Here is a 14,040-nt window from a genome sequence, read left to right as displayed (position 1 = left end):
AGGATGAGGATGCTACTAGGATGCTGCAACTAACAGCCAAGGGGAAGAGGGAGTGCAGGGACTGGACTCAAAGTCAGACCAGTGCTTCACCTCTCCCCACACGCTGCCTTTCTCGCTCCCTCCAAGCTCACAGATTCAAACCAACGAATCTTGCTTGCAGGGAGCTCCAGGGATCCGAAGTTCACTGCCGCCCTGGCCAGAGGTTCCTCTGAGACAAAGTAGCACAGACGGCGGGGGCGGGCCAGAGGCTACTCACCCGGTGCTGTTTCTGCGGGCACCTGGGCGCTGCAGCCAGGGTCTCCCGGGTGCAGGACCGCAGCCAGGAAAGAAGCCCCCGGCTAAAAGCCCGCGGGCCCGGCTGCCGGCACCGCCCAAGCAACGTAGCACCTGCACCATAGCCTAAGCGCCCTCGTCCCCTTTCTTTCTCAACACTTCTCCGGCCTCTCCCGCTCAGGGTCCAGGAGGTCTCTAAGCCACGCCCCCGAGAAGGCAGCCAATGAGGCGCGCGCTTCGAATCACGTGGTGCGGAGCCGGTAGCCAATGAATGGGTCGCTCGGTGGAGTTCAAAGGGCGAGCTCGTGTGCGCAGACGCAGTGGACGCTCCGCGCGCTTGGTCTCCGCTCGCAGACGCTGTGAGTAGCGGCGCCGGGGCCCAAGCTGGCGCCCTTAGTTTGTTTTTTACCTGGATTCACTCCAGCGGTGCCGCGTGCCCAGAGGAGGATCGCTGGACTCCCTCCCGCCCTGTGCTCGCTCTCTGGGCGCCTTGCACCTGCAGCTTGTCCGTTGGGCCCCCCGGGAATCGGGCGTCTTGGTTTCTGTAATTCTGCAACATTGAGTTCTTGCTATATAAATTCGGGGTACAGAGGGTAGGAAGTCCTTGCATGCGGCCTACCCAGGTTCTAGCGATCCTCGGCGTCTGGTAAGCACCCCAACACCACCAACACCACCCAGTGCCTTTAGGAGTGATCCCTGAGCACAGCCCGCTGGCCATGGCCCTCAAATAATAAATAAGATAAAATATAACTAATAATTTTTATCATGTTAAAGTTATAATAGTAAATAATAAAATAAAATTCGAAGCTAAGGTGCCGCCTTGTCAACAGACTGAAGCTACTGTGAACATCACTTTCCTCCTTTCTCTAACATGAAAGAAGCTGCTTTGTGTTCACTCATAAACCTCATTGTAAAAGTACGGGACCCCTACTTAACCCTGTGCTGAGTTATATCACCCCCATTCTCTGTATTTGCCTGGGCTAGTGGGGGGTGGACAGGAGTGGTTTAGGAACAGGAAAAGAAAAAAATGATAGAGCTTCCTTTGACCTTTGGGATTTGGTGCTAGGTTTTGGGCAGGTGGTTTGGGAAAATTGTTGCTATCTGCTTAGGGTCCTCCTCTGCACTAGGAGTAGTAAATGGCAGAGGTTTCTTTTGGGGCTGAATATATGTTCCAGCCTGCTGCCTCTCCAGTTCAGAGATGTTGCTTTTTTTTTTTTTTTTCGAAATGATTATCATAGATCTGTACATGTATAAGAAATTGAAGAGCTCCTGTGTACCTTCTATGCTGTCTCCTCCAATGACAGAATGCCTTGCAAAACTGTAGCTTGATAGTCCAAACAGGAAACTGTCATAACTTATTATTTTACTCAGATTTCTCAGATCTTACATTTGTATATATGATTAGTTTTTAATCTGCATGTTCACAACCACACTCCCTAGGGGACAGATACATATATCCCTGTAGGAACCTTCCTATTGCCCTTTTGTAACAACTTCCTAGAGGACAGCTCTTTTCTCTAATCTCTTCTTCCTTTTTGAGGAGAGGCTTACTCCTGGCTCTTTGCTCAGGGATCACTCCTGGCAGGCTCAGGGACCCATTTGAGAAACCAGGATTCAAACGAGAGTGAGAAGCATGCAAGGCCTTAAGCCCTACACTATTTCTGGGCCCTGTTCTTTTCTGAAATTTTGTAATTTTATATGAATATGCAATTATGCACTTTGTTATATGCACAAAGTTTTGTGCAGCTTTTTGGAATTTTTTTCACCCAGTTAGTTCTTTGAGATAATTTAAATTGTTGCCTATATCCATATTGATTCGTTTTTATTGCTGAGTGGTGTGCTATACATCTGTGTTTGGTCGTTCACCATTGATAAGCATGTATTTAGCTATTTCAAATAAAGTTGCTATGAATATTACTGTTGTACATCCTTTTATGTAAGCCTATTTATTCCTCCTTTGTTAATTAAATGTTCAAGAGGCCTGTTGCTTGAACATATGATAAGCACATATTTAATTTTGTAGGAAACTGCCCATTTTTCCAAAGAGGCTCTACCATTTTATATTTCCACAAACAGTTTGAATCCCTGTGGTGAGCTTCATGTCAAGAGCTGGACCCTCCAGCCCTCCTCTATTTACCATTGTGATAAGCATAGAGTGTGCTAGTTATTTTTAGTTTGCACAGAATATAGTTGATAAAAAAAAAAAAGAATATAGTTGATTTGTTACCAACTTGAATACAAACTTAATGTGCTAGCTGGGTGGGGGCACAGAATCTAAATGGGAGCCAGGTTAATAGTAGCTTTTTACAACACTTTAAGTATGTGTTTATGTTTAGAAGGTTATAGAATTCACAGTACATGTCATTTTTTTTTAATTATTACTATGTGGTTTGGTGGCCATACTGAAAATGCTCAGGGGTCACTCAGGCAGTGCTTAGGATTGAATCCAGTTAATCAACCTGCAAGGTAATATCTAATCCCTATGTTATATCTCTAGCCTATGATCATTTTTAGAATCTAGACTACACATAGCTGTGCTTGGGACTACCAGGACATACCATGCAGTATAAGGGACCAAACTCAAGACTTGTGTATGCTACACATGAGTTATACCACTTGAGCCATATGAATAACCCTGTGCATACTCAGACAATAGGGGGTATATTATGCCACATTCAGCAATTCTTGGGAGCTGTTCCTGCATCTTGCTCAGGGCACCATTTACAGGGCCAGGGATTGAACAGGACTTGGCTGTATGCAAGGGGGGCGGGTTTCCTTAAACTCTATGATCTATCTGGCCTTACACATGCTCTTGTTAGAAAATTTTCTCTACTTGCTCTCTCCCAGAGACTTAGTTATATATTAATTTGCTTCAATAATTTCAAAGCAAGCAATCACCTTAAAGTCATTCGGGCACTTACAGTGTCTTTTTATACAAATACTTATATTCTTGCCCTAATGTCCTTAGTTAAGAAGTCATGCTCACCTTCTATCAAGGTCAGCACCTGTAAGAAGTTGGTTTTGTGACTGTTGTATATATAGGTTTGCCTCAATACAGCTTTTGTGATCTTCCAGTTTCTAATGCATTGTATAATTCTGTTTCACTATGCCTTATACTACTTAGGAATAAAAACTGGCACAAATAATTATTTTTCCAGATGGGAAATCCAGATGGGATTATAATTTGGGGAACATAAAACTAACTTTGATACCTACACTTGCTCCACAGTTGTACCATCTGCAAGAAGGAATTGACTTCTTCAGTATTTTTAAATGTTAGCTTTGAAAACTCTTTAGTTACATTTAATATGTAAAATAACTGAATGAGGGTACAGGAGATAGGGTTGAGCACTACTGATCTGACCAAAAACAAAATTATTGAAATAATTTGCATATATGCATTTTTAATCCAAACAGAAGAGTTCTCCATAAAAAGTTACTTAGAAACACTTTGTATATATTTTGAGTTGTAGAAGTCTGGCCTTGAAATCACAACTTTTAGAAACACGATACAAAGTTATGCCACTGAGCTATGTTTTGAAAATAAGAAATTTATTTTCATTTTGTTTCAACCTGAATTCATAATGAATTCATTATAACATTAGTAATCTAGCATTTGTTACCTTGTAACTTGCTTTAACTTTTTATTAGAACTAAGTTCACCAACTTACCACTAGAGGTCTCCCCTGTTCTCAGAAAACATTCCCAGTGGTAGCTGCTGAAATTTATCTACAATTTCTAAAACTTACTAATGATGTCACAGTTGAGAATGTAAAAATTAATCAACTTATATTCCACCTTTATTTAAACATAAAAATTATATCTGTTTAAATTATTTAAAATATAAAATCTTACTATTTCTTAAAGATGATAGGTAAAGTATATTTGGCCTATCGGAATTATTCCTAAACAGAATAATAAAATAGGCCAAAATAAATCAGTTTTCACAGAGTATTCACAGAGCATTGTAATTTGGTTAATAACAAGTTCAGGTCTAAAAAGAGTACAAGGCTTTGTACAGGCCTTACCTTGCATATTACCATCTCCAGTTCATTCACTAATACCACATGGTCCCTTGAGAACAGTCTTTGTGCTCCCACTCCCACCTCCCATCACTGAAGGGTAGCTGGGATTGAAACACTAACCCAGCTCCAGGAGTAGGGAAAGAGTTATCCTGCAAGCCCACTGAGCACCACTTGGGAGACCCAAATCAACAAAGAGCATAATACATTTTCTGGTTTTACTGTTTCTATAGAAATGAGTCAGTCATTGGAGATTTTCAATTGGCAAATATTAAAATCTTACTCTAGGGGGCTGGCATTGTGCCAGAAGCTAAGGAAAACAGGCATCAAATTTCATATTTAGAGCATGAAGAACTGATTGGGGTGGGGGAGGACCAGCAATGCTGCTGCCCTCTGAGACTGATATGTTAGTGGCATTCCCACACTACTACCACTGACCCAAGACCTGAACTTGGTCAATTCCTCTCACCCTTGCTCTAGCTAATATCATTCTCATTCATCTTCTCCTCTATCCTTTCCCAGGGCCACATGTAGTTGAAACTCCTGTCAGCTATCTTTGGCCCTTTGCATTCACCTTCAATCTTGTTTATGCTATCTGAGAAATCGTTCTGACATACATAGCTCTACAGAAGAATGCCAGACCTTCTTGAAATGACTGTGTGAACCATCTCTTCCCTTTGCTTGAAAGCCATAGACTGAGCTAACTGAATTACAACATGCCTGAAGCACTCTTGCCTCAGGTAACATGTCTTTTCCTGGGACCTTGATCTATTGAATAACTCTTGGTTAGTTCATATTTTCTCTCTCTAAGATATTAACCAGGTCTAATTATTCATTTGAACTGTTCAGTTACATGTTTAGTTCATTTCATTGTGGAATGGTCAGCTCCTCAGAAGAAGGAAACATGTTTCATCTAACGTCACTCCTCACTACCTTCAACACACACACACACACACACACACACACACACACACACACACACACACACACGTACACATACACACTACTGGGGAAACAAATTGAGATAAATTAAACTGGGATGTAGTTTAAATTCATTTTTATAGATTGTCTTGTTTGTTTGTTTGTTTTTGTTTTTGGGCCATACCCGGCGGTGCTCAGGGGTTACTCCTGGCTGTCTGCTCAGAAATAGCTCCTGACAGTCACAGGGGACCATATGGGACGCCGGGATTCGAACCAACCACCTTAGGTCCTAGATCGGCTGCTTGCAAGGCAAACAACGCTGTGCTATCTCTCCGGCCCCCATTTTTATAGATTGTTACAGTTTGACACCATCTCAGTAAGTCATTTCTTAAAAATGAGAAGGCCAGAGGTAAGGGAAGTGAAGTTTGCTTGTCCACTTTCTTAGACTTGATTTGTCACCGGCCATTTTCCTTTTGGGAGTTCTGTCATCCACCTTTGCCCCAATCATAGGAAGCTGTATTCATGTCTCTTCTCCCTCCCAGAAGTTTTTGAGCCACCACAGATTTACTTCCTGGGTGATTGATTATACTGTCAGACACTGGAAATGTTGGGAGTACAATCCAACATCTGTGAAGGTGCCCTGCCCCAAATGGACACTAGGTGGCAGTATTGCAGGCGACTTTCATTGAGGCTTGAAGGATGAAATTTAAGGTCTAGGTTGGGAAAAAACCTCATACCAGCCAGTCCCACATTTCACAAGGTTTTTTCTTTTTTTCTTTTTTCTTTTTTTAATTTTAAGGTTTCTTTTATTTATATTGGCTTGGAGGCCACAGTGCTCAAGGTTTACTCCTGACTCTGCACTCAGGAATCACTCCTGGCACGCTCCAGGGACTATATGGAATATTGAGTCTACCTCATGCAAAGCTTGTGTCTTACCCCAGTACTATTGCTCCAGCCCTCTTTTGCTTTGTTTCTTGCACCAAACTAATATGTGCATTAAAGAGGGTGCATGTGCTCAGTGTTTGCTGAATAGCAAATGAGTCATCAGCTTATCAGCACCAGAGCATTAACTTTGAGATTGTGAAGTTGACGTATGTATGGAACCTGGGTTACTGGCTGATGAACTAATATAAATCCTGCTTTGTGTGTCTTAGATCAAATGAAGCTGTTTGGAAACATTTCCAGGCAGCTGTGTAGCTTCAAGAAATCTCCATCATCATGTGACTCCAGATACTTCTGGACCTGGTTGAATACGGTGTTTAATAAGTAAGTTATTCTAGTAACTGTGAAGAAACATGGGATGCCTCAGCTAGATGAATTCACAATAGCTATAATTTTATGATTTCTTGTATTTTGAATGTTTTTGTATAGCACATGTAATAGGATCCAAATTTTGTTTAAAAACAAAACAGCATTAAAAATTAAAAATCATAAAAGTATACACACACAGATAGAAGTCTTTAGATCATACATCGTGGCACTCAAGGGCTGCTCTGGTTCAAAACCCAACATGTGGTATATTCTCTCTCTCTCTCTCTCTCTGGCCCCCCCTCAAGAGAATTCATTTTGTTTTTGGTTCACACCCAATGGCACTCAGGTTACTCCTGGCTGTGCCCTTAGAAATTGCTCCTAGCAGGCTCTGAGAACCATATGGGATGCCGGGAATCGAACTGGAGTCTTTCCAGGGTTGGCTGCATGCAAGGCAAACACCCTACTGCTGTGCTATCTCTCTGGCCCCAAGAGAAATCATTTTTAAAAAGTTAGGTGGCATGCTTAGAAATATCCTTTGAAAGTGATCAAACTGGGGACCGGAGAGATAACATGGAGGTAAGGCATTTGCCTTTCATGCAGAAGGATGGTGGTTTGAATCCTGGCATCCCATATGGTCCCCCGAGCCTGCCAGGAGCGATTTCTGAGCATAGAGTCAGGAGTAACCCCTGAGTGCTGCTGGGTGTGACCCAAAAATCAAAAACCAAAAAAAAAAAAAGTGATCAAAATAATTTCACTGATAATTAATATTAACAATACTAGAGAAATATGCCTGTATAGAAATTAATATATTTCACCTAATGAGATTGTTTTTGTTGAAATTTGGGAGGAACCTCATCTAGTAGTACTCAAATTACTCTTGCCAGTGCTCAGGGGACCTTCTGAACTTAGATTGGCCACTTACAAGGCAAGTACTTGTCTTACCTGCTGTACTTTCTCCAGTCCCCCAATGACATTAATTTAAATGTAAGTTTAAAATTATTCTTCTATATTTTCTTACTAATAAAAATGATATCACTCACTCAGCAGAGTTATTCAGTGTGGGTGTGACTGTAAAAATTCTAGGTTACAAAAGAGAAGGTCACAACTCAAGGTAACTCTTTGCAAGCTTACTTTAAATGAAAAATTAGGATTAGAAGGGAGTAGAAAATTTCTAAGAACTTGATCTTTACTGGACTGGACTTTATTGTTTTAGAGGTTAAGTAAAAGGAGGAGCCAAATCCCCAAAAATGAGTTTCCCTATTTCTAAAGGAGGGTCAATAGTCAATAGCAAGGATCTGCATTCTGGTTATGCCCTTGATTACCAGAAAATGCAGCTGCAAGGACATATTTAAAAAGAAAAAAAGTATTGTCTTTGCTTTTAGGGCTGGCTATTATCCAGAAAAGGGGTTCTCAAATAATCTTTGGTGCTGGTATTTCTGAGCCAAATTATTTGATAGAGGCCATTATTTTGCCTGATATATTCAAAGGAGAGATAGTCAGACTGGCTGAAAATGTAATGCCAGGCATCTCTTTGGAAATTCCTCAACCATTCATGCAGGGGAAAAAGGCATCCACAGCAGGCCTTTTGAGGAACCCCATGGGGGTTAAATTAGTTCTACCCACCAGGAAAATCTGAGAATACATCTGGTGGGCTGAGCCTCCCTAAAAGCTTAGGTATGCCCTGGCAGAGTTCAGAATTATTAAGCCCACACTGGCCAGGCTAAGTATTGCTGAGAGTGTCCCACAGCTTCCTGGGCAGCACTCAGCAGGGAATCCCAAGAAATAATATGCCTTGAAGTAGTTCACTTGGGTAAAGTAGCAGATAGAGACTTTGTGTGTGTGTATATATACATATACACATATATATGCATATATATATATACATATGTATATGATTTTTCTTTTGGGGCCACACCTGACAGGACTTACTCCAGGCTCTGCACTCAGGAGTCACTCCTAGCAGCACTCAGAGGATCATATGGGGTTCTGGAGATTGAGTCTGGGTTGGCTGCATTCAAGGCAAATGCCCTACCTTCTGTACTATCTCTTTAGCACCTGTATGTTAGTTTTGTTTTTTTTCAAAGATGGATTTTACTAGTATACTTATCTTCCTCTTCAATCATTTGAGATGAAGGGTTCTTGCTGGTATGTATTTGTGTTGGTGAATGCAGTTAAGAAGCTAAGTGATTACAATAACACTTAATCAGGGGTCTCAAACTCAATTTACCTGGGGGCCGCAGGAGGCAAAGTCGGGGTGATCCTTGAGTGCAAAGTCAGTAGTAAGCCTTGAACATTGGGGGGTGTGACTCAAACAACTAAAACAAAACAAAACAAAAAAAAGATTCCTCTAGGGCAGGGCCACAAAATGTTGTACGGGCCGCGAGTTTGAGACCCCTGAGTCTTAAATACTTTTTTTCCCTAACAGAGTGGATCATGAGCGCATCAAGGAGGTTGGTCCCGATAGGGCAGCATCTGAGTGGCTGCTGCGCTGTGGGGCCATGGTGCGCTACCATGGCCAAGAGAGGTGGCAGAAGAACTACAACAGCCTCCCAACAGGCCCACTGGACAAGTACAAGATTCAGGCTATTGATGCCACTGACTCTTGTATAATGGGCATTGGCTTCGAACACCTGGGTAACCACCCTGTCATTTGCTTATGGGAATGCAGGTGATCAGCAGTGATAGTTTGGTTGACTCACTGTTGTAGTCATAGATGTGTCCTTTCTTGCTTGTTTCAGTTCAATCCAGTTTGCTTCTTCTTATGCAAGTATATTTACTTTCTTTGGTGGGGTGGGGATCGTTTTGGTTTCTTGGCCACATCCAGTGGTACTCTGGGGCTACTCCTGGCCCAACACACAAGAATCACTCCTGGAAAGTTTGGGGAATCATATGGGATGCTGGAGATTAAACCCAGGTTGGGCACATGCAAGGCAAAGGCCTTGCTTGTACTATCTATCTGGGCCTGGTATTTACTTTTAAATAGAAGTTACAAATATCTTCCTCTCCTTTTTCTTTCTGCTGTCCTTCTGAGGTTTAGACTTAAAATCCAAGACCTTGTTGGCCAAACTGGTGTTGCTGAGAAACTCTCAGTAATGTAGGACTGGATTCTCTCTGCACAGTCTCTGCTTTCTCATGCTTTCATCCAGAGCATGGGCATCTGACTGTAGAATGGCCCCTGCCATCAACACACCCAGTCGAATGAATGAATACCTTGGGTGATGAAGAGGGTGTTTCATTGATCTAGTTTGCCTGGGCTTTTTCAGGACACTGAAATTTATGCCCTAAACCTAGTACAGTCAATGACAAACCAGGATATTTGGCCATCTTACTGGAAAAGCAGAATCTGAAAGTGGCCCTTCTTTCCCTCCCAGAGGGCGTCCAGCATATTGAAAAAATAAGGTTATGCAAATGTCATTATGTTGAAGATAACTGTTTGGAGAGACTTAGCCAATTCAAAAATCTACAAAAAAGTATTTTGGAAATGGAAATAATTTCGTGTGGGAATGTCACAGACAAAGGCATCATTGCTCTGCATCATCTAAGGTAGGTAGATGTTATCACAGAGGAAACCTGGTCATGATATATTTTACTTTTCCTCCTCACAGTCCCCAGGCCTCGGGCAATCAGGATTATGGAGATGCTTTGCATAGCATTAGGGATTAAGCTCAGAGCTTCTCACTTATCCCTGAACCATCCTCTAGGCCCCCACACTTGATAATGGTATTAAAATGAATATCATCTGAATTGAAATTATTTGACAGATGGTATCTTTTCTGATTGTAGAAGAATGTAATTTAAGAAAATGACAACATACTGTTATATTTTTGTTTGTTTTTTTGTTTTGTTTTTTGTTTTGTTTTTTTGTCACACCCGGCAGTGCTCAGGGGTTACTCCTGGCTCCAAGCTCAGAAATTGCTCCTGGCAGGCACGGGGGACCATATGGGATGCTGGGATTCAAACCGATGACCTTCTCCATGAAAGGCAAATGCCTTACCTCCATGCTATCTCTCTAGCCCCCCCCCCTTTTTTTTAACATACTGCCCCTAAAAAGGCCATCAAAATATATTGTTGATGATTTATCATCAACAATATATTTTGATGGCCTTTTTAGGGGGCATCCTATAAAACTGAAATCTATAGGAAACACTCATGTGCCAGCTAATCAGTTTTCCAGGGGCATTGACCATTCAGGATCCTCTCCAAAGCACTGTTCTTCATGTGCTTTTGATTTTATCAGTATCACAGGACATTTGAAAAGAAGTCTTAAATATTAGAGTCAAAAGTACTTGATTATCTCATATTAGTTGAGACTGAGTTTTTAATAATTTAAGAAGCTTAAGTGAGTCAGGTATTGTTTTGGTTTGGGGCCACACCTGGTGGTGCTCAGTACTTACTCTTGACTCTGTGTTCAGAGATCACTTCTGACAGTACTTGGAGACCTTTTGTGGTATCAGGTATCAAACCAGGGCTGCTATGAGCAAGGCAAGCACCTTACCCACTGTACAATCTCTCTTTCTCACACACTTGAGTTTCTTTAAGAACTTTCCCAATTTCTTTCCTTTCTCAGTTAATATTCATTTGTCTATACAAATGTATCATGATACAAAGTATTTGGAAAGATTCTTATAGAATTATTGGTACAATTCAGAAGGACTGAAAACTTGAAATTCTGGCTAGTCTCTGGTGTGAATTTCACTTAAAGTATAAGACTAAGTATGAGAGCTGAAGAAAGTACAAGGATTTTAATCCTTGCATGTAGCAAAACAAAAACAAAACCAACAGTCCCCCTCTCCCCCCCCCCCCCCACACACACAAACCAAGACTGTAAGATCACGACTTAATGAAAGTCAGAGTTGTGGTAGGTAGAGTATTTGTCTTACATTCAGCTGACCTGGATTTGATCCCTGGCACTGCATACGGAGTGATCCCTGAGTACAGGACCAGGCGTAAGTCCTGAACACCATTGGATATGGCCCCCTCCCCTAAAAACAAACAAACCAAAACAAGACTTACAGAAGTCATTTTTGTTGTTGTTGGTGGTGGTGTTTTGGGGGGCCATACCCGCTGATTCTCGGGCTACTTCTGGCTATGCACTCAGAAATTGCTCCTAGCTTGGGGGACCATTTGGGACACCAGGGATAGAACTCAGGTCCTTCCTGAGTCGGCCTCGTGCAAGGCAAATCCCCTACTGCTGTGCTATTGCTCTGGCCCACAGAAGTCATTTTTAAAGGTTAGGGTGATAATACGCATTCTATGTGCAATTTCTTCTCAAATCAATAAATCACGTTTTAAATTTTCTTTGTAAGATAACCATAAATTTGAAGTAACTTTCTCACTTTCTCTTTTTTGTAGAAATCTCAAGTATTTGTTGTTAAGTGATCTTCCTGGAATAAGAGAAAAAGAAAATCTTGTCCAAGCCTTTAAGACATCATTGCCTTCTCTGGAACTTCAATTAGACTTGAAGTAAAAATATAAGACTCAATGAGTGTCTTCTTTCAATAGAAAGTATCATTGGAAACTTTGATCCTAAACAGTAGCAAATCCATCATTATCACTTAAACTATAAGGATATTCTATGTGACCTTTTAGAAGCAGATTATCATATGTAGAAAACAAATATTCAATGTGATTCATTAAAGATACTAAGTTGGAAGTGATAATTTATGTACATTTAATTATTTGAAAAATATGCAAACCAAGTAGATTTTTTTTCTCTTTATTGTTTAGCATTTTATATATTAAAAAAAAGACGGGCCCGGAGAGATAGCACAGAGGTGCTTGCCTTGCAAGCAGCCGATCCAGAACCTAAGGTGGTTGGTTCGAATCCCGGTGTCCCATATGGTCCCCCGTGCCTGCCAGGAGCTATTTCTGAGCAGACAGCCAGGAGTAACCCCTGAGCACCGCCGGGTGTGACCAAAAAAAAAAAAAAAAAAAGATCCTTCACAGTGCAACATTCCCATCACCAATGTCCCAAGTGTCCTTCCTCCCCATCCCACACTGGCCTATACTCTAGATAGGCTTTTTACTTCCCTCATTTAGTCACATTTTGTTACGATGGTTCTCAGTGTAATTATTTCTGTGACTGCACCCATCACTCTCTGTGGTGAACTTCATGTTCACCAGTCCTCTATTTTGTCTCTGAAATTCATTACATAAACATCTTTTATTTTTCTCAAAATCCATAGATGAGTGAGACCATTCTGTGTTTAAATCTCTCCCTCTGACTTATTTCACTCAGCATAATAGATTCCATATACATCCATGTATAGGAAAATTTCATGATTTTATCTCTTCTGACGGCTGCATAATATTCCATTGTATATATGTACCACAGTTTCTTTAGCCATTCATCTATTGAGGGGCATCTAGGCAGTTTCCAGAGTCTGGCTATTGGAAACAGCACTGCAGTGAATATAGGTTTGAGGAAGGGATTTTTGTATTGTATTTTTGTTTTCCTAGGGTAGATCCCTAGGAGTGGTATAGCTGGATTGTAAGGGAGCTCAACTTCCAGCTTTTGGAGGAATCTCCATATCGCTTTCCATAAAGGTTGGACTAGACAGCATTCCTACCAGCAGTGAATAAGAGTTCTTTTCTCTCCACATCCCTGCCAGCACTGCTTATTGCCATTCTTTGTGATGTGCGCCAATCTCTGTGGCATGAGATGGTACCTCATAGTTGTTTTGATTTGCACCTCCCTGATGATTAGTGATGTGGAGCATTTTTTCATGTGCCTTTTAGCCATTTGTATTTCTTTTTGACAAAGTGTCTGTTCAGTTCTTCTCCCCATTTTTTGATGGGATCGGCCCACAACAACTCTTTAACCCCTGCCTGGCCTTGGCCAAGTAGATTTTAATTCTAATATATTCCTCATTTTATGTAGATATCTATGGGCCTACCATGCAGTGCTCAGGAAGGAGAGGCCTCCACAGACTCTCAGACTCTGCTAATTATGATGGTGGTTCAGTGTGAGGATGCAGGGATGCTCTTTGAGCCTTGAAGTGTTGTTGGTGCTGAGAATTAACAGGCTACCTCACTGGTGCTTGGAGGCTCCAGGACTGGATCTTATAATGTTTGGGGGACTGAATGGATCTGGGAATAAACCAGGATCACCTGCATGCCAGTACCTTTGCCCATATACTATCTTTTCAGCTATTTATTGGAATTTAAGAATTAGTTGTTACACTTTACTTACTCAAGCATGTTACTGTAAATGAGAAATTTATGAAAAATTGAAAACGCAATTTCAAATTCACTTGTAGAAACTATTCAAAGTTGTTGAGACACCCCAGAATTTGCATGCATTTCTCATATCCTACATTCATATATTCTATAGCATACTTCCTTACTCAATAGTACTGGCTAATTTATTTTGTAATCTTAATTTAGTATCTTGGCTGAACTTAAATAGTCTTACTAATTACAGTAGAGTAGAGGGAACAGTCATAAGGATCAACACAACTATTCTTGCTTTTGCAGGAGAAATAGAACAGTAGGTAGGACACTTCTCTTGTATATGGCCAACTCAGATTTGTTCCCTAGCATCCCATTTGGTCCCCTGAGCCTGCCAGAAGTG

The 14,040-nt window shown here is 41.2% G+C and overlaps 2 protein-coding genes across 3 annotated transcripts in view; one reads left to right on the top strand and one right to left on the bottom strand.

Annotated features, from left to right (window-relative positions):
* L2HGDH (L-2-hydroxyglutarate dehydrogenase) overlaps positions 1–399 on the bottom strand; it is a 32,702-nt gene extending 32,303 nt beyond the window's left edge. Inside the window, exon 1 of the mRNA XM_049767287.1 lies at positions 257–399. Within this exon, the coding sequence (XP_049623244.1) occupies positions 257–396 (140 nt within the window). The 5' untranslated portion in view covers positions 397–399. The remainder of the gene's footprint in view (positions 1–256) is intronic.
* Positions 400–6,370: 5,971 nt separating this feature from the next.
* DMAC2L (distal membrane arm assembly component 2 like) lies at positions 6,371–12,201 on the top strand. 2 transcript variants are annotated; one of them, XM_049767562.1, is made up of 4 exons: positions 6,371–6,482; positions 8,893–9,101; positions 9,839–10,010; positions 11,820–12,201. In XM_049767562.1, the coding sequence occupies exons 1-4, from the start codon at positions 6,376–6,378 to the stop codon at positions 11,932–11,934; spliced, it is 603 nt and encodes a 200-aa protein (XP_049623519.1). In that variant the 5' UTR covers positions 6,371–6,375; the 3' UTR covers positions 11,935–12,201. The 2 variants fall into 2 exon arrangements, with proteins under 2 accessions (XP_049623519.1, XP_049623525.1); XM_049767568.1 differs by lacking the exon at positions 11,820–12,201 and having other exon boundaries at positions 8,893–9,135; positions 9,839–9,991.
* The last annotated feature ends 1,839 nt before the right edge of the window (positions 12,202–14,040 follow it).

The sequence above is a fragment of the Suncus etruscus genome, chromosome 2 (genome assembly GCF_024139225.1).
Source record: "Suncus etruscus isolate mSunEtr1 chromosome 2, mSunEtr1.pri.cur, whole genome shotgun sequence".
Lineage (NCBI taxonomy): Eukaryota > Metazoa > Chordata > Mammalia > Eulipotyphla > Soricidae > Suncus > Suncus etruscus.
Note: the sequence above shows the minus strand (reverse complement) of the source record. Positions and strands in the feature narration are given on the sequence as shown.

Bases quoted from the DNA above. Each gene is read 5' to 3' on its own strand.
- DMAC2L (XM_049767562.1), top strand. From the start codon at position 6,376: ATGAAGCTGTTTGGAAACATTTCCAGGCAGCTGTGTAGCTTCAAGAAA. The intron at 9,102-9,838 runs GTAACCACCCTG...TTTCCCTCCCAG, and splicing joins CATTGGCTTCGAACACCTGG to AGGGCGTCCAGCATATTGAA. The intron at 10,011-11,819 runs GTAGGTAGATGT...TCTTTTTTGTAG, and splicing joins ATTGCTCTGCATCATCTAAG to AAATCTCAAGTATTTGTTGT.